This window comes from Callospermophilus lateralis, chromosome 17 (genome assembly GCF_048772815.1).
Source record: "Callospermophilus lateralis isolate mCalLat2 chromosome 17, mCalLat2.hap1, whole genome shotgun sequence".
Taxonomy (NCBI): Eukaryota; Metazoa; Chordata; class Mammalia; order Rodentia; family Sciuridae; genus Callospermophilus; species Callospermophilus lateralis.
Window position 1 is genome coordinate 16,321,343 of NC_135321.1, and position 24,715 is coordinate 16,346,057.

At 38.4% G+C, this 24,715-nt stretch overlaps 2 protein-coding genes across 4 annotated transcripts in view; both read right to left on the reverse strand.

Moving 5' to 3' along the window:
* Positions 1–18,007, reverse strand: part of Malt1 (MALT1 paracaspase) — a 55,486-nt gene extending 37,479 nt beyond the window's left edge. For 2 of the 3 annotated variants that reach the window (XM_076836577.2, XM_076836576.2), the window contains exons 1-3: positions 17,646–18,007; positions 10,561–10,727; positions 897–1,018 (exon numbers count right to left, since the gene is read on the reverse strand). In XM_076836577.2, coding sequence (XP_076692692.1) covers positions 897–1,018; positions 10,561–10,727; positions 17,646–17,872 — 516 coding nt within the window. In that variant the 5' untranslated portion in view covers positions 17,873–18,007. Of the gene's footprint in view, positions 1–896; positions 1,019–10,560; positions 10,728–10,854; positions 11,041–17,645 lie in introns of all 3 variants that reach the window. The other variant, XM_076836579.2, reaches the window with a different exon arrangement.
* LOC143382822 (small integral membrane protein 30-like) lies at positions 12,015–15,936 on the reverse strand. The gene is made up of 2 exons (XM_076837088.2): positions 15,932–15,936; positions 12,015–12,246 (listed from the first exon to the last, which is right to left on the reverse strand). The coding sequence occupies exons 1-2, from the start codon at positions 15,934–15,936 to the stop codon at positions 12,015–12,017; spliced, it is 237 nt and encodes a 78-aa protein (XP_076693203.2).
* Positions 18,008–24,715: the final 6,708 nt, after the last annotated feature.

The following is a 24,715-nucleotide window of genomic DNA, read 5'->3' on the forward strand; positions in this document are numbered from 1 at the left end:
AGGTGATTCCATGTAAACAAAGATCATAATCTCATGGCTCTTTTACTTGGTTTCAGATTCGCAAATGGAGCCTTGGCATCAAGTTTTAAGGATGTTGAATTTACTGTGACGAACAGGTTGAAAAGAAAATGCATGGAGTTTCAAGGTGTAATGTTGGAGAAAAGTGGGTGAAGGAGAGGGAGTGAAACAGAAAAGCCCACAAAAGTGGATATATATGGGACAACCAGACAGAAATCCCTAGTGGCAAGGTGGCTCAAAAAATTTCAAGAAAAGATAATTCTAATATATGATTTTAAATTACTTATTGGGAGGTGCAGGCATCTAATCCTTCTACAAGTGGAATAAATGCCCCACTCTGTGAACCTTAATTTTACTTAAGAATGGATAGGACCAGGGGTATGGCTCAGTGACAGAGTGCTTGCCCAGCATGTGCAAAGACCTGGGTTCAATTCCCAGCAAAAAAAGAAGATCTATATCTTCTAAAATAACATAGTTCTGTATAATTCTTCAAATAATAACATTGCATTAGCTTTTCATCTAGCCTTCAAAGACTTTTAGCTAAGAATTGTGGTTGAAATATAATCTGTTGTAAAGAAATTGGAAGATATGTTAAAATGTACCAGTGATGGTTCCTAGTTGCTAACACTTTTGCCCTGAGTAATCCCTATTTCCCACAATTTTTATAGTGGAAAACTGATTTCATTATTGTTTACATTGTTTTGGCAATTTTGGAATTATGTTACCATAATAAAGATTTTTGAATACTTCATTAATAATATTAACACTATCTATCAGACTCTTAGCCAAATTCCTAAAATTGCAGTTAGGACAAAAATATTAATTAATTTTCAATCTTTTTCTCTTCTTGAAGAAATTAAAACACTTAAAAAAATTACCTCTTTATTCATTTTGAACCATTGGTATTGTACAAAAGGATGTCCAGTTGCCCGGCAACACAGTTTCACAAACTGTCCAGCCAAGACTGCCTTTGATTCTGGGTTTACAGTGATCTTTAATCCTTAAGAAAAAAAAAAAAAAGTTGTGTAAATAAAGTCACAAAAGATGGGTTCTTTTATATGTCTGAAACCCCAAAAGGAAATATTTTGAAAATAACCTGTATATTAATCTTTGTCATAAATGTGTTTATTCAAATAAAAGTAACTTGCTTCTACATTAGTTTATGAGGTTGTGGGCTGTAGACTTTGTAGAATCTTGAGGAAAGAAACTTACCTGCAAAAGACATTGATTTAATCTACTTCCACATGACTGGAGGAGAATTACATTTCTTCAATTCTTAGACATGTTTTCCCTACATTCTAATACTTCTGAAATCAGGATGCACTTCACAGCAGACGCTTGCCAGGCAACAGTATACTGTAGTTCTCAGGGCCTGTTCATGCAAATACCTGGTCCAAAATGCTCACATGGCTGGGATTTCGACTGAGTTAGGTGCACTATTAGTAAAATAAGAATTAAATTTAAATGTCTGCTGTGGGGTCTCAATGTGTCACCTAAAATTCGTGTGGTGGAAATAGTCCTCCAGACAACAGTGTTGGGAGGAGGGCCAGTGGGAGGGGTTTAGATCATGTGGGCTCCATCCTCACGAATGGATTACTACACTATAAAAAGAGCTCTCAGGAGTGGGTTCACTCTCTTGCTTTTCTGCTATGTAAAGGCACAATAGCCATGTTTGCTATTCTACCTTGTATCATGTGAAGCTAAAGCAAGAAGGCCCTCATCACATATCCATGCCTTGATCTTAAACTTTCAGCCTCTAGAAATGGAAAAGTAAACTTTGTTCTTTAGAGATTATCCAGTCTGGCTGGGTGTGGTGGCACATGCCTGTAATCCCAGTGCTCAGGAGGCTGAGGTAGGAGGATCACTAGTTTGAGGTCAGTCTCAGCAACTCAATAAGGCCCTAAGCAATTTAGTGAGAATTTGTCTCAAAATAAAAAATAAAAAATGCTGGGGATGTGGCTCAGTGATTAAGCATCCCTGGGTTCAATCCTGGGTTAAAAAAAAAAAAAGGGAAAAGTAATTTCCCAGTCTGTGGCATTCTATTTAGTAGAACAAAACATTAAGTAAGATGATAGCATAAAAATATCATGAAATGATCATATTATGACTTAGCACTGATATGAAACCTAAGCTTTGGGGTAATCTATTTGCAGCAATAGATAACTGACATTACAAAAACCTCCAAAGTTAGGAAGTTTTATATTTGCCAAGATTATAATCCATAAAACTTGGTTAACTTATTTTCAAGAAGAAGAAAAGATCATTAAAACTTCCTGATCCTACTTGTTTTCTCACTTATCCTGAATGTGATCTCAAAACTGTTTTTTTTTCCCTCTACAACCCACTAATCCAAAGTAACAAAACAAGATTACAAATAATGAGGAGAGATAAGAAATAATAGCAATCTTAATATATCAGAGATACTAAGTTTTTATTAAAAAAACAACTGCTTAAAAGTAAAATGTGAAACCATACCAGAAAGATATCAAATAAAAACAAAACTTGAGTAAATATTTATTGCATACCTAGCACAATTGATGATCTGGAGAAATGCTAGACAGTCTTTAGCAAATTAGTACAATTTCTCAAAAAAAAAAAAAAAATTTAAAGCTCTTGACAGGGGAGAGACTTCAGTTTCATTAATCATTTATATTGAGGATGAATGAAGTTCAGAATTTTTTTGAAATCTGTGACACATATTGGTGGGAAAGTCACAAAACTATATTTTATTTATTCATTCATTTATTTTTTAATATTTATTTTTCAGCTTTTGGTGGACACAACATCTTTGTTTGTATGTGGTGCTGAGGATCGAACCCGGGCCGCACGCATGCCAGGTGAGCTCACTACCGCTTGAGCCATGTCCCCAGCCCCAACAAAACTATATTTTAATGTTTCCACATTTATCATTTATCTACTTGGGAAGTCTTACAGCACAACTTTAAAATGTAGATATTCTGATTTTCCAGGTTTAGGTATGATAAGAAGAGGAGACAGTCGCAACAATGATGAAAAGGAAAAAAATAAATCTGAAAAATATAGCTTTGATTAAACTGGCTTTAAATATGGATGGCCTCAGTACCTCCAGACACAATCAGACTGCCCCACCAGTTCTTGCAGGTTTCCAACGGGAAAGGTTGCAGCCTACCATCATCTGACCAGTTACTCAGGATTAAAACTTGGAGCAGTCATCCTTGAATGCCTCCTCTCCTTCGTCATTCTGCACTTGCAATCTGTATGCAAGCCCTGTCCATTAAGCTTTTCCATGTCCCACCATCTTTCAGTACCTTAATCTTTTTTTTTTTTTTTTTTTTTGTACCAAGGGTTGAACCTAGGGGCTTAACCTAGGGGCTCTTAACCTCTGAGCCACATCCCCAGCCCTTTTTTCTATTTTATTTAGAGACAGGGTCTTGCTGAGTTGCTTAGGACCTTGATAATTTGCTAAAGCTGGCAAAAAAAGTACCTCCTCCTACCTCAGCCTCCCAAACCACTGGGATTAAAGGTGTGTCCACAACACCTGGCTCAAGTGCCACAATCTTAATCCAAGCTGCTGTTAGCTATGGAGTGATAATAAGCCTGTTCACTTATTTCCTTACTTCCAACCAACAGTCCAAATATCTATTAAAACATAAATTAATTCAAAATCACTCCTGTAATTAAAACCCTCGAGTGCCCTCCCACTATACTTGGAATAAAATTCCAACTCCTTACCACAGTTTACAAAGCCCCACATGAGCTTTTCTCAATCATTCAGGTCTCTTACTAAAATGTTAGCAGCTTCTCTGGGAAACATCTCTAAATTAGCTACCTTTCCACCCCAAGTTCCCTATTACCTGAAATACCCTTTCTTGCTGCCTGTCTAATCTATTAAAATAAAAACTCTGTGAGAGCAAGGACCATGTTTGTCTTAATCACCAGTTTACTCCACACCTAGAGTAGTGCAGCACCTGTCAAACATAGTGGTACAGTGGGGTTCAACTTGCAGTTGTTAAGTGAATGTGCAGAATAATAAAAAATATTGTAGCAGTAATTTACTGGCTGTTTAATATGCACCAGCATTTTTATCATTACCTTCCAAAATAACTATAAAATGTAGATATGAATTATATCTATGTTGCAATAAAAAGAAGTAATTTGCAGAAGATCACACAAATTATCTCTTTTTTCCTTGTAAAAAAAGGCAGAACCAGGATGTGAATCTGAACTTTTTCCAGTGATTGTCAATGTATTCTCCACAGTAATCTCATCTTTGCCCCAATAAGCCTTTCTTACTGAAGACAGTGTCAGGCAAAGCAAGTCTGTACCATAATACTGCTTACAAATTTACCATGGCACATATTCTCTGTAATTATATAAAAAGACAAGAGACAATAACTACAGAAATTAAAAGGCTTTCTTCCTAGAGAGTCTCACAATGGAATGAATGACTTTACTGGAAGAGAATTACATGGCATAGATGTTCTAAAGGCATCTTTCCTTTGTGTGGGACACAAAACTAAATGATTTCTAAAGAAGATTCCAATTCAGTTTGTAAACTGGCCCTATACCAAAAATTTTAGTACAGTCTAGTCTTTAACAACAAATAAATATATTTTGTTGTTATGTATATACACATACAGACATATGTATACATATATGTATGTGTGTGTATATATAAATAAAAAACCCTATCACTTATTGCTTCAAAGACTGAGAATTTATAGGCAAAATGAGATTTGGAAACTGCCCCCAGTGAGTAGTAAAGCAAAGAAGTTGCAACACCTCCCAGTTAAACCACACACATTTCCTTCCTCCCACGATGCCTTGTATGACAGGGAACCATGGTCAACCCTTAACCACCCCTGTGCAGCGCCAACTAGTCAGAAGGTGCTGAACAAAGGTAAGGAAAGAATCTGGCACCATGCTATGTAGGATGTAGCAAGGTACACAACTGAAAGTTCTATTTTAAATGGTGAATGCACAGTTTCCTGGCAAACAAGCATATTTTCAGATAACATCTGCAAAGAAGTCAAGAGAAGTTACTAGATTTCCTGTAAGCTTGGGAGAATATGACTAGGTATGATGGAACTAAGGATTGTGCTTTACAAACACACACACATATTATATTAAGCAATAAAACAAAGTTTAAAATATTGCTAGAATTACAAAAAAGGTAAATTAGGACGATTCTTGGTTTGAAAAAAGTATTCATCATAGGTTCACTTTAAGTTATTTTCACTATTCATGTAAATATTTTTTTTTCATGTAAATATTGATGTAATTTACAAACACCCTTTCCAGAAACAGATCTATTGAATGTGTTTAAATACATCTACTTTCAGAGGCCATGAACCAAAAAAAAAAAAAAAACAGCTTCCAACTAAAATGTTTTCTAAAGTTACTCTAAAATTTCTAAGCTATCACAGCAAACTATCAATGTACCCTACAGCATTCCAGAATAAACACCCCTCCTCTTCCTGTAAGGTAACATCTCTCCTTTTATACAACCAGTGCATGCCCACGAGTATCCTTCTTACATGTCAATTTGCATCTATGAAACTAAATCTAGTCTCCCACATCCATCCCTTATTGTGCTGCAGGGCCTAAGACTGAACACTCCACACCCAGAAACACATTCTTTCAGACCTCACTTAATACTCCCTTTCCATCTCTATTTTTTAATCTTATTCCCATCCATACTATCTCTGTCTTTTTTCACTTCTTGTTATTTTCTTTTTTAGGAATAATTGCCAATTTTTTGGATCCATGAAACAAGCAAAGACCTTTATAAATAAGAAATAGCATTTAAACACTTTTAAACTTGGTAATAAGAAAAAAAAATTGAAATCCATGGGTCAAAGAGGCCCCTGAGGTAATAATCCATAACTAAGTTTCTCAAATGACCTAGAATTTTCTAGCATTTTGAAAATGGTACTTGATTCAGCAGACCTAGTTTTTAATCTTACCTTTGTCAATAACTAACTGTGACTTTGGCCAAACGATAACTTCCAGGAGTCTCATTTTCCACATAAGTATTTGCTGGTTAAGATTAAATGTTCACACTTCACTGAGGTATGAAGATAAAATTGAAGTTCAGGTATTTTGGAAACTAAAGAATACTGTTCAGTAGTCTCTGCACTTATCTTAGGGATCATTTGACAATAAAAATTGATATAAAACATAATGAGTATGCTACAAAGAATTCAAGAATAAAAGTGATATGAAATCAAAGAAAGGGGTGGGGGTAAATGGAAAAGATGCTCCTGAAATCATGTGCTGTGTCATAGTTATCTGATAGGTATCTTCAATGAAGCATCTTTTATATGAAGAATGAAATAAAAACAGCAATATCACAAAACCAGGGTAAGAATCTTAGAATTCATCCTAATGAAACCCACATATACAATGTTAATTATCTTTAAATGTCCTCACATTTCCAGCCCCTGTTCTACCAATTGCAGGTAAGTATCTTACTTCTTTAGGTAATCATTTCATGATCTACATAAATAAAACTGATAAACTGAGCTTATAAGTCTGTGCTCAAAATGTTTTCACTTAGAATAAAAGAAGCAAAAATATCTTGAATTGCATATCTAAATTTATCTACATCTTCCAAGACTATATATGTCACTATTGTTGCTTTGGGATCAGAGTCTTTGACCCTTAAATACAATAAAGATCTGAAATAAGATCTCTGGTTAAAAACAATTTTAGCACATTTGATTACCTCCTTGTCCAATTCCCAAAGGAATGAAAATAGAGAAATATTGTGAGTGCTGGAAACCAGGAATGGATACCAGCCACACTAAAACACAAAACAATTTCTCCAACATATAGTTCAAGCAAGACTGAGAGGAAGCTGGCCAACTACCTGCTGTGGAAAAGTGCAGTGAGAAAGAAAGCAGAAGGGAGGAACTTTAGTCTGGACTTCAGAAAATGTATTAGGTGCCAGAGCCTAAAGACAGCAAGAATTTCAGGATGAGTTCACACTCATCTAAGACTTTACATTAAACGGCTACTGAAGCTGGCTCCAAATCACAGGGATTATTCAGTTAGAGATGGCGGAACATTCACAACTTTAGCTACTTCTGGGCTACCAAATATTTAAAGGAAATTTGGCCATTTTCTTAAAAGACATACCAAATACTACAGTTATCTCTCAGGGTTATTTTACATTATTGTTTCATAACAACTGGAATGGAATATAGCAAACTAAAGTTCCTTCTTTCAGAATATACCTAGAATTTCCCCTCTTCCTTGCATTTGGACTTGCAAAGACCTGTTCTAAGGCTCACAGCGTCTTTGACAGAATTCATATTATTAACCCTAACCAGACCCCTGTCAGAGCCCCTAACATCAGAGAAACATCATCTGACCCCTATCAGAGAAAAATCATTAGACTTTCTGTGGAATAAGGACTAATATCATCCTGTGAAATGATATTAACTACAAAATACAGAGAAAACATTAGAATATTTCTTAGTTTTTACTAAGATTCAAGAATATAGTACACTGAAAAGGAAAACTAGAGATCAGATAAACTTACTTTACATATACTTATTTTTACAGTTATCCTGGCTATGATGTTTGCCTCCCCTACTAAACTATGACCTTCAATAGGTAGAAACTATTATTTAATTCAGCTCTGAATTCACAATACTTGATGTCTGAGATAGCAAAGTATTGGAATACAGTAAAGGTTTACTTAATGAATGAGCAAAGTCACAAATTGAGGTGATTCTATCAGAGCTTGCAATCTTTTCTTTTTAAAAATATTTTTGATGTTGATGGACCTTTATTTTATTCATTCATTTAAATGAGGTGCTGAGAATCAAACCCAGTGCCTGACACGTGCTAGGCAAGCACTCTACCATTGAGCCACAAACCCAACCTCAGAGCTTGCATTCTTAATATAATTATAATAGTTTTTATTTTTGATAGCCTTGATATTAAAATTCTTCTTTATAAATCTTACATTTCTTTATTCTAATAACTATAGTGTATATTTTAGATTATTGGGGAGCTATAGATATTAAACTAACAATACTGCTTCCTAAAATTACTGAGATTTATGAAATCCCCAAAATATTTCCTTTTGAATAAATAAATAATATTCAAGTAACAACTAATTTTATTGATACCATGTGGTTAATACAACAAAAACCTTCACAGAAACAGCATACAAGTGGTAATATAAAAACTGTTTTCCTATTTCCTACAAAAGAGCCCTATGGAATGATCTTGTAAAAACCTGTTTGCCACATATCAGAATAACCTGAACAGGGCACACTGACAGGAGAGTGCTCTTATTATTTGGAGAAAAGTACAAAGAGCAAAACTGGATTTTTAAAAGGAAGATTACTGATGTTTACTAGGGAGGCACTTTACCAGTTGCTGGCTTGTCAAAAGTCAAAATATAAAATATTATTTAAAAAATTCAGGCAGATCATTAATATCAATAAATTTATAACTCAATTTCAGTAAAGCCTGGTTTCACATACAGAAAACTTTAATTGGGAACCATAGATTTCAAGGTCAGTGACTGCACCACAAATTTAAGAGATGTGTTTGGCCCCTGTCACTGTCTAGAAACAATTCAACACATCATTACTCCATGTCACTCCTGCTCTTCTGATAGACAGAACACTCCACTCATTTTATAGAATTGATAACCAATGGTCAGAATGATTGAAAAAGAGAAATGAGATTCAAAAGTGTTATTGAATTCCAAGAGAAGTTTCTTAAGTTTTCAGAGGCCTTATTGTTCTACAAAGTATGAGAACTTAGTGCCCTAGACTGGTGGATTTTGATCCTCACAACTACTGCGTACTCACTATTTGAGGCACTGGGCATATAAAAATTAATAAATAGTATCTTAAGAAGTTTACTGATTGGTGATGGACAGAGTTACATACTGGGGCATCTGTATTAGCAGCTAGTTATTCCTAGCCTGCAACGCTTGATATGAAGAGGCAGTGGGAAATAAAAGCCAAACATTCAAAACTGTGCATATCTCAAAGGAAGCATTTACTGGTGGCTTATTTTACCATCTACATTAGTAAATTGGGATGATTTGGGAGTCCATGTTTCTTCTCATTTGTTTATGACTTTTTGGTTATATCCCCAGCATATGTTGCTTCTGTTTTCCATCCAACAGGTCTAATTTTGTTTGGTGATACATGTGGTTCCTGGAAAGCTGACTCAACCCAATTCACTACTGGCTTTAATCCAGGCAAATCAGCACATTCCATGTCCCTGGCTACAATGATAGGTTTAGGGACAGGGAAGTATACAAAACTAATTAATGAGAGTGAATCTTTTGATTTTTCTGGGAATGTGGGGACAAAGATACATGAGACCAGGAATGGATAGCAGACATCTTAAAAGGAAGCTTATGTCAAGAGAAGAACAACAAAGACAAAAACCAACCAGTCCCTTAGAAATAGGCTTTTCAGTCGGGACAAGCAATGTATTCCCTCTATTCTATCAGTTTGAGTTGGGTTTTCTGGTATATGTAAATCCGTAGTTTACTGCTATACCTTCTGTCCCTAAATCCTTATTTAACATAACAATATATCATAACCAGGTTGGTTATATAATGAAGTGGCATACCTGAAATTTATATAAAACAGAGAGCATCAATTCCTTAGTCAATGGCCCTTCCGAGCCTAGCTGGCCTCTTTGCTTTCAGTGGACACTTGGGAGCCTGTAGTACTGTTGCATCAGGCAACTCTGATACATGTCTTTCCTGACACCATTGCAATTGACTAACTCTATAGCTACAGAGAGGAGGAACTGTTTCCTATTCCTCATTTGACTTTGGAAGTAAGATGCCTCACTCAATTTTGACATATTGAGGAAAAACTATTGTGGTTTATTTAATTACACTTAAAATATCATGTTGGCAAAAAAACTTAAAACATTAAACATCTAGCAGGTGTGGGGGCACATGCCTGTAATCCCAGTGGCTCTGGAGGCTGAGTCAGGAGGATTGCAAGTTCAAAGCCAGCCTCGGCAATTTAGCGAGACCCTGTCTCTAAACAAAATATAAAAAAAGGGTTGGGGATGTGACTCAGTGGTTAAGCGATCCATATCAAAATCAAAACAAAATAAAATAAACATCTGTCCTACTTCCTTTATCATCCATATACATACGTATACAAAAATAATTGAGTGAGTTCACTTTTTTGGCTGTTTTAGTGTCTGTTACCTATAACAGACAATACAGTCTTATCTATAATAAGATTACTATAATCTTACCTATAAATATTTTAGCATGCATCTCCTTGGAATAGATTCCTCTATAGAACTACAATATTATTGCATGAACTCCATAATGTCAAATATGTAGGCTACATTAAAAATTTTCCAATTGTTTCAAAAACATCTCCTATAGCCGGTTCTTTGAACTATGTTCTTTGAACAATGTTCATGCATTCTTATTTGCTTTTTATGTCTTTTTTGATTTCTATATTGGACAAGAAAAAATTTAATGAAATTTACCTGGTAAATGAGATGTTTTTCTCTAAGTTTTACTCCACAAACTTCTACCAGAAAACCCACCTGGGGGGCTAAGAAGCTGAAGAACTTCTGTGTGTTCCATAGCCTGTAGGAAGTCGCTCAATTCCGCTACCGTGCAACCTTTTTCACCCATTAGTTTTAGTAAACACAGGCTTGGGCTTCCTTCAGGCTCCAACACCTTAAGAGAACACTGCTCCAGGTCCAGACAACTGAAAATGACAAATTTATTCAAGTCAACAACCTCTTTTCAGAATGATACATCTACTAAATAGCTGAACCATTCCAGGTACTACAAGGGATTAATCACAAGTTGGTGTGTGCTGAGAAACTATTTACATTATCAGTGCTAGTGTTCTTTCCTCCTCCTTCTTTAGAATTTCCTCCTCCTCTTTATTCCCTTCTCTCACTCAATTCCCAGAGTTATTAAGGCAGGAGAGTTCAAGAGAAATCTTGCAGCAGGATGTGAGAGAAATTCAGCCTTGATAGTGATCGAAATTTTTGTCTTTCATTTGAAAATAAGAACTAGGAAGAACAGAAAAAAATTATTTTTAACTTCTTCTTTGAAGATAATGAAGCACAAGATGATCCAAAATGAAGGTGCTAAAAGGTTAAATTCTGCTGTTTTATGAAAGGAATATGCCTTCATTCCATTGAGGAACTACAGTATCTGAAATCATGGCACATGAGCAAATACAAATAGTGCTAGTAGAGCTCTAGAGAAAAAGAGAAGCCAATGACTCAAAAATGTCACTAGATAAAACAATCAATGTTACAAAGTTAGCAATCACAAAAGACTTAAAACACCCAAGTCAAGCCAAGGAACAAACATGGAAATAACATAAGGACTACTAGGCTTTTTTTTTTTTTTTTTTTTTAAACTTACAACGTAATGAATGAGCTTTTATTTAATATAATACTTCTCAACATGGGATGGTACTCAATTAATACAAAGGTTGTTTTGCTTACACTGAATCTCTTCCAATGTCAATATAAAGGGTTCTTTTTAACTTTAAATCTTTTTCCATTTCAATATAATATATATTAAAATACATTTTCCAAACCTTTTTTCCCCCTATAGATAAATGTTTTAATTTTGGCTATTTGATATGTAAGTACAATATTAACTTGGTACATAAAGCAAATATATAATAAAAACATGGAGAAAAAGACTCCTTAAGGATTCAGGAGGCAGTGATAACTTGACAGTGGAGATCTGCCAGATTCTGGACAAGAGATTCTTCCTTCCTATTTCCTGTGCTTTGAGAATTCTGAAACTTTCAACTACTATTTACTTTATACCATCCCATGTCTTTGACACTTTTCCTAAGCAGCAGTTTTCAGTACATTATTTGTTATAAAGAAAACATTTTTTTTCCATGTAACAAACATCTATTTGTTCTCATTTCATGGGAAACAACTAAGAATAAGAAACCATTACCGTTCATTGGGACGTTTACAGACCAAACTCAGGTTTATCCTCAATAATATAAAAGTTTTCAGGGCAAAGTTTGATTCAGGAGGCCCTTAAAAGTTATCTGTCCATTCTGCTTTTGTGCATACACACCAAGGCAAGCACAAATGCCTGTAATGCTGAGAATCACATCTAACAAGGTAGCGATTACGTCCCCGGTTTCTAGTGTTTCAACAACTAGCAGAACCAAAAGCAATGAAATGAGAACTAATAACAATTGTGTTGAAACTGAGGTTACGATATTGGGATCTTGAAGGCTGAGAAATGGTACATATAAAAATTTATCTGGCTTGAAATATTCCCTTTTTGGAGCTCTGGATGCTGAGGCTAAGAGAGTACATGTGACACTGCTTCTGGGAAGCAGCCATTACAAGAATCAGGATTACTAAGTTTTTACATAACCAGAATAAGATTTTTTAAAATAAGAATACTATATGCTAAATAAACTTGTTTTATGAGAAGTTTGCCAGGATCTAATGCATGAAATGAAGACGTCATCTCATTAAATCTGATGCTTTAACTGTTTACATTGATATAGAAACACTTTGACTTTTCTTTCCCAAAAGACCAAATTGAAGTAATCAATTTCTCTTCCTATACAGAGGCAAAGAGAAAAGCAAGATTCTGAATATTCTGCATGGGTACTGGCTTTCAGCTAAGGTGATGCATGAAACATACTCAAATTTTATCTTTCCTTCCTTAGTTATATTCCTGCTTCCTGAATCCTAATTCAGAATTTTTGAATTACATTTAAAAATTGCTTTGTTACTGAAACAAATGGGCTTTGCTTTTTATAAAATCAAATGGAACATATTATAATGGCATTTTTGGGGGTATAAACCACAGAATTGCTTTTAGGTCCTTCTGCTTCTTCTCTTGGTACATTTACTCTCTGGAATCTTCATTTATTAATTCAGTTTATCTATCTATCTATTTATGTAATTAGTTTTAATTTATCAGCATCAAAATTATGCCAGAACCACTTATTTATTAATCACCCAAAATAGGTAAATTTTTTCTAGGTATTGAGGATAGAGCAACAAATAATATTTGCTACCCTCCTGAATTTTTCACTTTAGAGGAGGATAGATAACACACAAACCTCTCTCTCTTTTTGGTATCGGGGATTGAACCTAGGGGCACTGAACCATTGAGTCACATCTCCTGTCCCCCCTGCCTTTTTTTTTTGAGTTAGAGTCTTGCTAAGTTGCTTAGGGCCTTGTAAACTTGCTGAGGCTGGTTTAGAACTCTCGATCCTCCCGCCTCAACCTCCTGAGTTGCTGGGATTACACATGTGCACTGCCATGCCCGGCACATCTCCTGATATATATCCATCTATCCAGTGTTTTGGAGAAAACTAAAGCAAAGCAAGGGGACAAGAAATACTGGAACAGATGTATGGGGTAATTCCAAATCTTATAATCCATAAAGTACTTATCCAGAGGATGGCTTTTAAGCAAACACTTGAAAAGTGGACAAGCATATCATGTAGTTACTTGTGGAGACCACCTCATTCTGAGTAAGCAGCAGGTACAAAGACGCTACTATATTCAGGGGGTATGACTAAAGTGGTGGTGGTGGAGAGAGATTGATTAACTGTAGGATGTAAGGTTCAAGCGTTAACTAGTATCTAAATAGCATTTTTACACTGAGATGGAAAAGCAACTAGAGGGTTTTGAAGAGAGGATAGACAAAATACAATTTAATGTTTTTAAATAATCTTCTATGCTGAGAACAGACCAGAAATAGGGGCAAAGCAAAAGGAGGAAGAAGTTGAGTGGCTATTGGAATAATCCAGGTGAGAAATAATGGTAGCTTGGCCCAGTATGGTAGATGTGGAAGTTGGATTCCAGATATATACTGAGGATTTGAAGATAAAAATAACATATCTAGAAGCAGAATCAGAGAATGACTGATTTTTTTTTGGCCCAGCAACTGGAAGGATAAAGTTGTCATTTATAGAGATGCAGAAAACTGAGAAAAAAGTTTTCGGGAGGGGACATGTTAAGATCAGACATGTTACATTTAAGATATCTAAAAGACAATCAAGAAGAGATGACAAATAGACATCTACACACATCCGGGGATTCAAAGCAGATATATTGGGAGTAATCAACTTAATGATATATAAAGTTATATGACTGAAGAATACATCAGGAGACTAGGTTAACAAACAAAACAGAGAGATACAAAGTCTGAGCTCGATGCACGATAAATTCAGACAGGAGATGGAGAGGAGGGAATCTTTGGCTAGAACTTTTACACATATTCTCATTCCTGTTATAAGCTGAGTGAAGGCAGGGTTTCTGTAGCTAAAGGAGCACCTTTTACATGCATGTATGCAATGACTGATGGTTTTTCCTTGGTGCGTGTTCCACAGTCCCATTTTTTTAGCCTCACTTCTTAGCTTCTGACTGAGCAGAATTTAGGCATTTTAGAGCTCCCTCCCCACAAATCTTTGCCCATCCCTGAAGCTTATAATTTACACTTTGGGCAAGACACTCAGACTCTGTGCCTATATACAGCAGTGTCCAATATTAGATCAGTTTGGAATTTAACCACGGTTGGTTTTCATGTAGGGCATTCATGGTTGTGGCAAACTAAACCATAAGTAAGCAATCATGCTGAGTCATCAACAACCGTGTGAAAATATTTACAAGTATTCCTAATTCCTGCTGGACAGCTCTGAATGGACTTTTCTTGTGGTTTATTGATTTATATTCTTAAGTAAATTCTTATCTAATTTGAGGAAAGATATAGAGTCAGGAAAAAAGTATAGAGAGAAGAAACAACTTTCAAGATATTTGGGCTGTGAATCTAATTAACTCTGAGGAAAACTCTTCACATTCTTTTGTGACTCATTGTTCACTTGGATCAGACTCTCATTACAAGTCTTGTCTAACACTAGAGAAAAACACTTTTAGGACCTTCAGATGCTCTTCTCCCATCATGGTATGAAACCACTTTAACATAAGCTTTTTTGGTCTTAAATGGACTAAGAATCACCAGTTATCCCAGACCCTTGCCTATCACTCTCCAGCCCCAAGTTTCCCCTGCTAACTTTTATAATGGCAGCTTAACTCTTCTGATCTCAATAGACACAACCTTAAACATCCCAAATTCTCCAACTCTCCCCACCTCAACTAACCTACATGGAACTAATCTTCATCATCCTGGAAGACTGGTGTAACTCACCTGTCTTGTCAGGCTTCCCATCCAGAATTCTCAGATTTCACAAATGCATGCCCTTCCGTGCTTGTCACCTCTTACTAGGGGATGGCCCTCCTCTCTATATTACTCCACAGAAAAGTGGCCTCAAAGCTTTCACCAAACTCCCAAAGCTAATAGCATTTTGCAGCCTCTAGTGACTGAAGGCTTGGGAGGAAAATGCAACACCCAGGATCAGGTATCCACTCTTTGAGATCCCAGCAGCCACACGTTTTGCTGGCAAAGTCTTACTGACTTTCTTCCTTTATCACCAAGTGGTAGTACTCTCCAAGAAGCCCAGATTCTTTCCTAACTAGGTTCCTGATTAATGCCAGAACAACACGAAGATCTGCTTCCAAAGACAGTTTGGTTGTGTGTGTGTTGGTGGGGAGGGTACTGGGTATTGTACTCTCAGCTCTACCACTCAGCTACATCCCCAGCCCATCCCCCCCCCCCTTTTTTGATTTTGTAAACTTTGAGACAGGTCTCACCAAGTTGCTGAGGCTGGTCTAGACTTGTGATCCTCCTGTCTTAGTCTCCCAAGTCACATGTAACACCACTCCCAAGATGACAATTTTTTACATTATGATGAATCTAGAAATTCAGAAATCTGAGGACTTAGACTAATAGTATTTTGCATTTTCTTTGTACAGCTAAAAGCCTAATGTGTTTTTCCTAGAATAGAAAAAACTTGCACCCTATATCTGCTTGACCTTCTTAGCTTACACTTCTTACCTCATTTCTGCATGGGAAATAATCCCAAATCACCATTAAGTTTTGCTTTGATCTTAACTTTGCAACTCAGGGTTGTTGGGAGGGTTAAAGTAGATAATACACGTAAACACTTAGTACATTGTTTGGTACTCTGAACTCAATAAAAAATAAAACCCATTTTTAGTATTACATTCAACATGGCAATTAATGTTAGTGTGAATGTCTCAAAATTCTAGTCTATTGCTAGATAAACCCTCATGAAGAGGAATAAAATATTTAACTTTTAATCTTCTGGAACTTTTAGCTAACAGCAGGCCTCAATAGTTTAAATGAATGACTCTCAATTCAACAAGCACTTATTGTCTAAGACAAGTTCTATGCGTAACAGTATTAGGAGGTGACTTTGTATAAAGGTATGTACAAATAATGGTAGAACAATATGAAGTTTGGTCACTTGAGAAGTTTAAAAAACTGCTAAGGAGTTCAAAGGCAGGCCAAAGTCATAACAATGGCATAGAGTGGTGGTTATAAGTATGGTCTCAGAAGCCCTGTTGCAGTTCCTGGACCCTTTCAGAAGGTTCACAGGTGAAAATGTTTTTTTCATAATATTATTAAGATTTTATTAAACTTTTTCATTCATTCTCCCAGGAGTGTACACCAAAGTTTCCACTGTTGTTATCTGCCGATTTCAACAGACTGAATACAAAGAAACATAAAGAATCCAGTTTTTGTGATTGAATCAAGACATTAGAGATTTTCAAAATGTAAATCAATGCTACTTTGCTAATTATGTTTTAAAAATTTTGAACAAGTTTGCTTTTTTTGCAAAAACCATGTTAACCATGTAATGGGTTCTTTTAAAATAAATCAACGTCTTGGAAATTTCTTGATTTTACGTTCAAATGTGGTAAATGCCAATATATATAATATATATGTAATACAATAACCTGCATAAAGGCTCTCTGGGTCATATATGTGTGTGTGTGTGTGTGTGTGTATATATATATATAATATTTTATACACACACACACACACACACACACACGGTGGGGGCGGGGAGGTGGAGATGCTAGGATCCCAACGGAGGGCTTCATTCATTCTAGGATAATTCTTAGGAGTGTAAAGGAGTCCTGAGACCAAAAACTTCAAATATCATTAATAGCATGGACCCTTTCCTTATCAGGAAGTTTCACTTATCAAGTTTATGCTCATGACGAAGTCAAGAAGAAAACCTGGTAACTTGATTTGATGGAGGAAGATGGTGAGTTTAGATTCAATTTTTCCCTCTTTCCTTTTCTCTGCACAAAAATCTTCAGGAATCCCTGCACCCCAGTCCTTGGCTTCACTCCCTCTTCACCGCACACCTGCCTCCTGACATTCCTTGGCCCCTCAAGGGCAGGGTCCACATAACTTTCTTCTGCATTTTAAGTTCTCTGGAATTACACTCGGAGAGAATTTCATTCTCTCAATATCTTCCCGGGTCAACCTCGACTTGTGGCTTTCAACTCCAGGGTCAGAGGGCAGGAAGAGGGTGCAGCGGCCGCCGGGCCAGTTTGGCCTCTCCCCCTCCCCAACGGGATCCCACCCCGCACCCCTCGCATTCCCAGGACTTTGCGGTTCGGGGTCTCGGAGACTCTGGGGAGGCTCTCGGTAGCCGTCCCCACCTGCGCTCTCTCCTCACCCTGGCGACGCGCTCCAGCCCTCCGCCCTAGCCCACACGCCCGCCCCGGCTCACCTGAGCCGGAGGCGCCCCCGACTGCCGGCCAGCTCGGCCAGCCGCCTCCAGCCCCGGCCCTCGGGCGCGCGGTCCAAGGTCTCGCCGAGCCTCCGCAGCAGCGGCTCCCCGAGGCGGAGGAGGGTCGCGCTGGCTAGAGAGGTTAGCGCCTGCCCCGAGGGCGCGCCCGGAGGCGGCTGCAGGGCCGGGGACGGCGAGGCCTGCAGCGGCTCCCCCCTCAGCGACATGGCCCGCGCGGGCCGCGACTCCGGCGCCCTTCCGCTAGCCCCTCGGCTCGCCTCGGAGTCCTAACACAGCGGCGGAAGGAGAATTCGGGCAGCGCAGAGCAGCCCTCGCAGGAGGAAGCTCTGCTCCCCGCCCCGCGAGACAGGTTCTCCCGGGCACCCGCCCGGCGGGCTGAGGGGCGGGGCCTCTGCTGCGCGCGTGCGTGCGACCGCGCCTCCCCGTCCTCCCCCACAGCCTCCGGGCCCGCGCGGCGCCCGCGGCGAACCTTTGGAGCGCGACGGCGCTGCAGCAGGAGGAAGCTGTGTAGGAACTGCGCCTCGGCCGCTCCTCCCCGGCGAGGAAGCCTGCGGCCTCGGGGCTTCCCGAGGCCGTGGGAGGAGGCTTGCCTCATGCCGGGGAGGGGAGCACTCGACTCCCAGTCTCCGGCCCCCACGCGCTTGTTCCGGAGCCGCGCTCGCCAGACTTGGGGACTTGCGTGTGTCAGGCTACGCCACCAGCTCCCGCGTTGGGCAACCTCAGTGGACGCTTCCTTTTTTGGGGGGTTAGATGTGTATGGCGTTGCCAAAGGAAAGCAGTAGTGCTGGAGCTTCCTATACTTGACAGGAATCGTCCGAAATGTCCGCCTAGACTTTAGTTTTAAAAACTGAAGGATCGGGCATAGTGGCATACCTCGTGTTAGGGCACCTGCCGAACGTGCACAAGGGCCCGCTTCCATCCGTCGCACTGCAAGCAAAACAAACTGAGCTGTGGTGTATTTAGCTAATCAGGTCTTGGAAATTGTTTTCTCTGGGTCACACTGCCACCCACATTCGTAATCAGAGCAGGTAACCTTACAGAAGATACCTTTCTCTGGACTGATCCACAATAGATAAACTGATAGACAACTACACTGGAGCTTTCTTAGCTATATTCAAGGCCACAATCACATTGGAAAGTGTAGGCTAGTTTGGGACAAAAGCAAGCAATTTTATGAAGTCTGTCCAGCCAGGTAGCCCTGAGATTCAAGGCTGAGATTCTGGCCCAGCTTCTGGGTCCATTAACTTTTTCATCAGCCCAGACAGCAGGATTTTCTGCTGCAATAATTTGTACGCCCAGATTTTCATACCTGTTAGTGAGGTACTGCTCCATACAGGCTCCCCCACATTCCAGCATAATCAGTCATTAAACTTTTTCACTCCTGTATGAGTTCAGACTTCAGAATGCAGTATAATGGTAAAGAGCATGACTTTTGGATCCAGATATATCTCCTGGGTGCAGGTTTTTATGATTTTGAATAGGTTACTTAACTTCTGTGCCTCCTCTGTAAAATGGGACTGAAATATAGTTTATGTAGGTTTCTGCTAGTGAAAGAATTTGATGTATATAAAGCACTTAGCTCAGTGCCCGGCACATAGTACACAATAAATGTAAACTCCTACTCTTAACAATACAAATGCTGTTTCACGTTCTGTTTGACTTGGCAAGTCTATTCCAATCACTTTTAGTGCTTTCCTGTTTTGTCCTTCATCACTGGACAAATATTTTCTCAGAGTCATTACTTTCATATGCCAGCTGGGGATATTCTTTATTAGAATCCTACCTTTGAATTTAAATTCAGTAAACTTCTTTTCTAAACCTACCTTGTGCAGGGTGTTACTTAAGCAGCTCTTCATATGTGAGTATGGACTAAAATGGGTAGCTGTGTTATATTTATTTACCCTCTAAGTATCCTTGTCAATCTGATCCAGTGTTCTTTACTCAATGCAGCTCAAGGGGGCACTACTTTGACTCTCCTTCCCATTCCCCTACTTCCTAAGTGAGGGCATCCTTCATTTCACCCTGTTCCCAACCCTGTTTTCTACCTAGCCATCTTATAGCCTATCCAGTCACCCTACTTATCACCCTCCATCCTGTACTCTGGATTGACATTACATTTTTATGACTGGTCTTTTTCTTTTTCTTTTTTGTACCAGGGATTGAGCCCAGGATGCTTAACCACTAAGCCACATCTCCAGCCCTTTTTATAATTTATTTATTTGGTACCAGGGATTAAACTCAGGGCCACTTGACCTCTGAGCCACATCCCCAGTCCTATTCTGTATTTTATTTAGAGTCGGGGTCTCATTGAGTTTCTTAGAGCCTCGCTTTTTGCTGAGGCTGGCTTTGAACTCACAATCCTCCTGCCTCAGCCTTTTGAGCCACTGGGATTACAACTATGTGCCACCACATCCGGCTTTATATTTTATTTTGAGACACAGTCTCACCAAGTTGCTCAGGACCTTGATAGATTGCTGAGGCTGGCTTTGAACTCACAATTCTGTCTCCTGAGTGGAGGATTACAGGCGTGCACCACCATGCCTGGCTGCTTACTGGTCTTTTTCTGCTCTCAATCAAATGTTAATATTTCTGCTACATAATTTTCATTTATGTTCTGGCGCATAATGGTATAGTAGGAAATATATGATCTTTAGTTCAAATCTTGATACTGCCACTTATTGTGGATGAGTTACTTAAACTCTCTAAGCTTGAAGTTTTATGTCTGTAAAAAGCAGAAGATAATAGTACCCCAGCATATAGTGTTGGGGAAAAGCAGGGCAGTATATATAGCCACACTTTGCTTATGGTTGGGGATATGTTCTGAGAAATGCATTGTTAGGTGATTTCATCATTATGTGAGCATCAGAGTGTTCTGGATGGGCTGGATGTGACATGACTGGGCAATATGATCTTATGGGACCACATTGGTATATGGTATATTGACCAAGATTTTGTTATGTGGCATATGCCTACATTAGTACTCTAAAAATTGCACATTAATTCTGGAAACAATATAATCAGTAATTCAGCTTCCTTTTCCTGTCAATTAAGTATATATAAAGACAGGAGAAAAGTTGAGAGTATGGATCTGATTTTTAAGTGTCCCTTGGAAGTTCATGCATATAGATAATATCCTTGGGAGTTCTTTTTCATTTAGTTGAAAGTGATATAGATCTTTATAAATCCAGACAATTTGCAGGAAGCTCATGGTTTCATTCTGTGGAACTTTACTGATGTAATCTTCAAAACACTCAACAGATGTGGAAGTTGACTCATAGTTTTTTTTTTCCTTTATACAATATGACTGTAGATGGTCTCCAACTAAAAATGGCAGAATGATATATAGTATAGAATACCTGTGGGTCCTTGGATCTGTTTACAACTGAGAAAAGGAAACAGGAGTTATGTGATTAAATAGTGTTCACTGTCTCCCATCTCTTATGCCATGCCTGGAACCCTTGGTGACCTCTCTGACTCAGCTCCTGTATTGGGGCCACTTGGGCAGCCCTCAGACAAGACTTGCCTTGCCATATCCCCTGTAGCCTGTTCTTGCTAACATTTCTGAAAGGATTAGGGGAATTTCCTCAACTCAATTTCAACTTTGGAATAGAGGCCAAGAGTCACACTAGTATTCCACACCCTACTTTAAGGATGAATCATCCAGACCTAAATACTTGATGTTGACCATGGCAAAGACTATATTTACTTGTCTAATTGTATTATTTCATTAAATTATTAACAGATATGTACTGCGTGTGCCTACTTTGTGGCAGGCTGAAGGCCAAATGATGTTAAAGAATGGTTTTGAAAAAGAAGGTTAAAATCATGATTCCCAAGAAGTACACAATGAACACGTTTAGAGGCTTTAATTCGTTGAGTTACAACCACTTCAGAGGAGAACCCAAAGATTTATTAAATATGTAATTTTGTCAAAAATGCCAAAGTATGTTTGATTCATAGATACAAAACTGGCTTCTTTCTCATCAGAGGAGGGAGAGCAATTGGACTGCCACTTTACAATTATTTATAAACAAGAATGATACGTACTACTAACAGTTTTCTACAAGTCAGCTTCTATTTCACTGAGTTGTAAAACATTCTAGTCAAACACAACGCAAGGGAAAGATCAGCAGGTCTTCTGACCAAATGAGCTGGTCAAGATGCCCTATATTTCAGCCTTCTAGCAGTGTTTTGTTTGAGTACAATGTTGACAAAATCCAAGGACAGGGAGTGGAGAGTACTCTGCTGATGGCAAAGGAAGTGCAAAAATGCTGAGGAGGGTCCTTCCGTCCACATGAGCAGATGAGAAGAGATGCGTGGAGAGAAGGACTGGAAAGAAGAGCTATGTAATGATCACAAAACATCATGGCAAGTTGGTGACCTGCAGTTGATTCAGGAGAGCTGGCAACACACATGAGAAAAGGGCAAGGACCAAAACCAGTGAAGATCCGATTGGGTCAGGCCAAAGGACCAGGTTTTTACCTTATAGGTCTGTGCCTTCCAGAGGATCATTTGTGCCTCTTTGGTGATACAATATACTTTGGAATAGCACATGGATGTTTTTATCTTCATAGTTATACACTTATTTAATACAGAAAGGAAAAAATATCTGCCAAAGTTGCCATTTCTCTGATAGTATTGATTAGGATGAGGCCAACTTTAAGTTAAAATGTGATTTCATTTAAAGGAAAAGGAATCTATTAAATTTCCAAGACTATAGGTGAAACGTGAATATGTCAAAACTTAGAAAGCAGGTAAATGTTTAAAGTTTGAGAAATTCTGCTTTAAGTAAGTGATGGGGAGTAATGGAAAATTTTTAAAACTCACTTTGGCAGCATTGTAGGGAGGGACAAGTCTGGAGATTCAAGAAGTATTACAATATAGTATAGATGAGAAATAATGGCCTCTGCCAAGAGTCTTGATTCTGGGCATGAAAAGAGGGGACAGAGTGAGGAAATGTTGGGGGTTACTTTTTGCCAGTCAAGGGTAGTATTAGGCTGTATGAATCACTATGCTTTAAAGAATGTTTAGTTTAAACTTTCATAGCTTGTTTTAGCTAGCAGGAAATGAAACAAAACATTTCTAGTGTGTGGAATGTTGTAAAAGTACAATAGAGAGGGCAAAGGTATTAGAAGGTCCTGTCCTGTTGTTTTCCATTTTATTTATTAACTTCCTTTTTTCCCATGCTGGAGATTGAATCTAGGGCCTCACACATGTTAGGCAAGTTCTCTACCACATTGCTACACTCCAGCCCTAGCCCTGTTGTTGAATGAAGAAACTGGAAAGGTAGAGAAGATGAATTATTCCCAAGAGGAGAATTGTGTATATATTTATCATCAGCAGGTTCTGTGTGATAATAAGATTGAATACAGTGGGATTTAAATAACTGGTTATTTATAAGTATTATAATAAGTAACCAGCAAACGCTTCCTGTAGGCAGAGTTTAGAGTTGGATCTTGAAGGCAGGGATGAAAATGTTCCATGTGGGGAAATAAAGGCCAGAGGGATGAAGGTGGACTTCAGCATTCAAGGGTTGGAATATACATTGTCTTGGAGAGAGAAGTGGATAGTAAAGGGAAATGAGAGCTGTGAAGGGCTGTGGTTGACAGCAGGTTTTGGATACCAAGAGGAGTGAGTAGGGTTTGAAGGGCCAGGCATACAATGGAGCACTGGAGTCAGAAGCAGCTACTTCTCTGGCTCTAGGGCAACATTTGCTAGGGATTCTTTAGGTTTTAGTGCCTTTACTACTTGAAATCAGCTGTGACGTTACTAGTCCCTCAGTATGCTCAGGGGATTGATTCCAGGCTACCCTTCCCCACAGCTACCAAAATCCTCAGGTGCTCAAGTCCCTTATACAAAGTGGTGTATTTGCTTATATACTATGCAAATACATGGGTATATTTGTATATATCCTATGTACAACCTCCTGTGTACATAATAATCTCTAGATTTACTTATGATACCACATGTAAATGCTGTGTAAATATTTGTTACACTGTATCATTTAGAGAAGCATGACAAGAAAAAAGCCCATACATGTTCAGAACAGATGCAAGTTTTTTCCCAAATATTTTCAATCCTTGATTGGTAGAATCAGTGAATGTGGAACCTACATATAAGGAAAGCTGACTGTCCAGCATTTCTCCAAACATATCTGCTTATTGGGCCTAGTTTTACTAAACATATCCCAAAACTAGTGTTCTAGAGATATCCACAAGAACCTAGAACCATTCTAGAACCACCCAGATCTGAAGACACACAGCTGCTACATCTCCTCTCAACTGAGTGTCCAGAGAGCACTGAAGTGCCACTGCTCCTCCTGCCCCACTCAATGACCACAGTGGATGACCTGGAACACTGTCCTTATCCTCACATTCAGTAGTGATTGTCCAAATTCAAACACGTTTTCAAAAATGATAAAACAAGACTCCTCTACCCCCCAAAAAGAGAGAGATTAATTTATTTGAGAATGGCAAGTCTTGAGGCCTTCACTCATTATTCCTTAGACCTGTTGTCCACATTTTCTTTCTCAAAGTTCACTGTGGGATTTCTGTTTTTACCCATGTTATGCATGTATATATTCTTATGGATTTGTAACCTGTATACATTGAGGTCTGGGATTAAAAACTACAGGGAACCTACATGTATTTCCATCTCCTGCCATCCTTCTCTGTCTCCGCATCCAGAATCCCAGTTGATTCCTTCATGGAAAAAGAACCTGCAAATTCAGAGAAATAGTCCAATCTGCAGACAGGGTAACAAAGCATTCCAAAAGGCAGTTGATATTTCAGAATAGACACCTGTTGGGGAGGAAGGACATATAATTGTGTAGTAAATTATATGTCCTTGCAGTTCATTTTTAGGTACACATTTTTGTGCCTGATAGAAAATAATAATTTAGCAATGCTTTATGAGATGGAAGACATGCACAGGAGCAACATCCCTCCAAGGATATTATCATCTTATCTTTCCTCTTTAAAGTAACTTATCTGAGCATGAGTTTTATGACATGAGCAATATTAGGCATTATGATAGAATTGCCATTATAA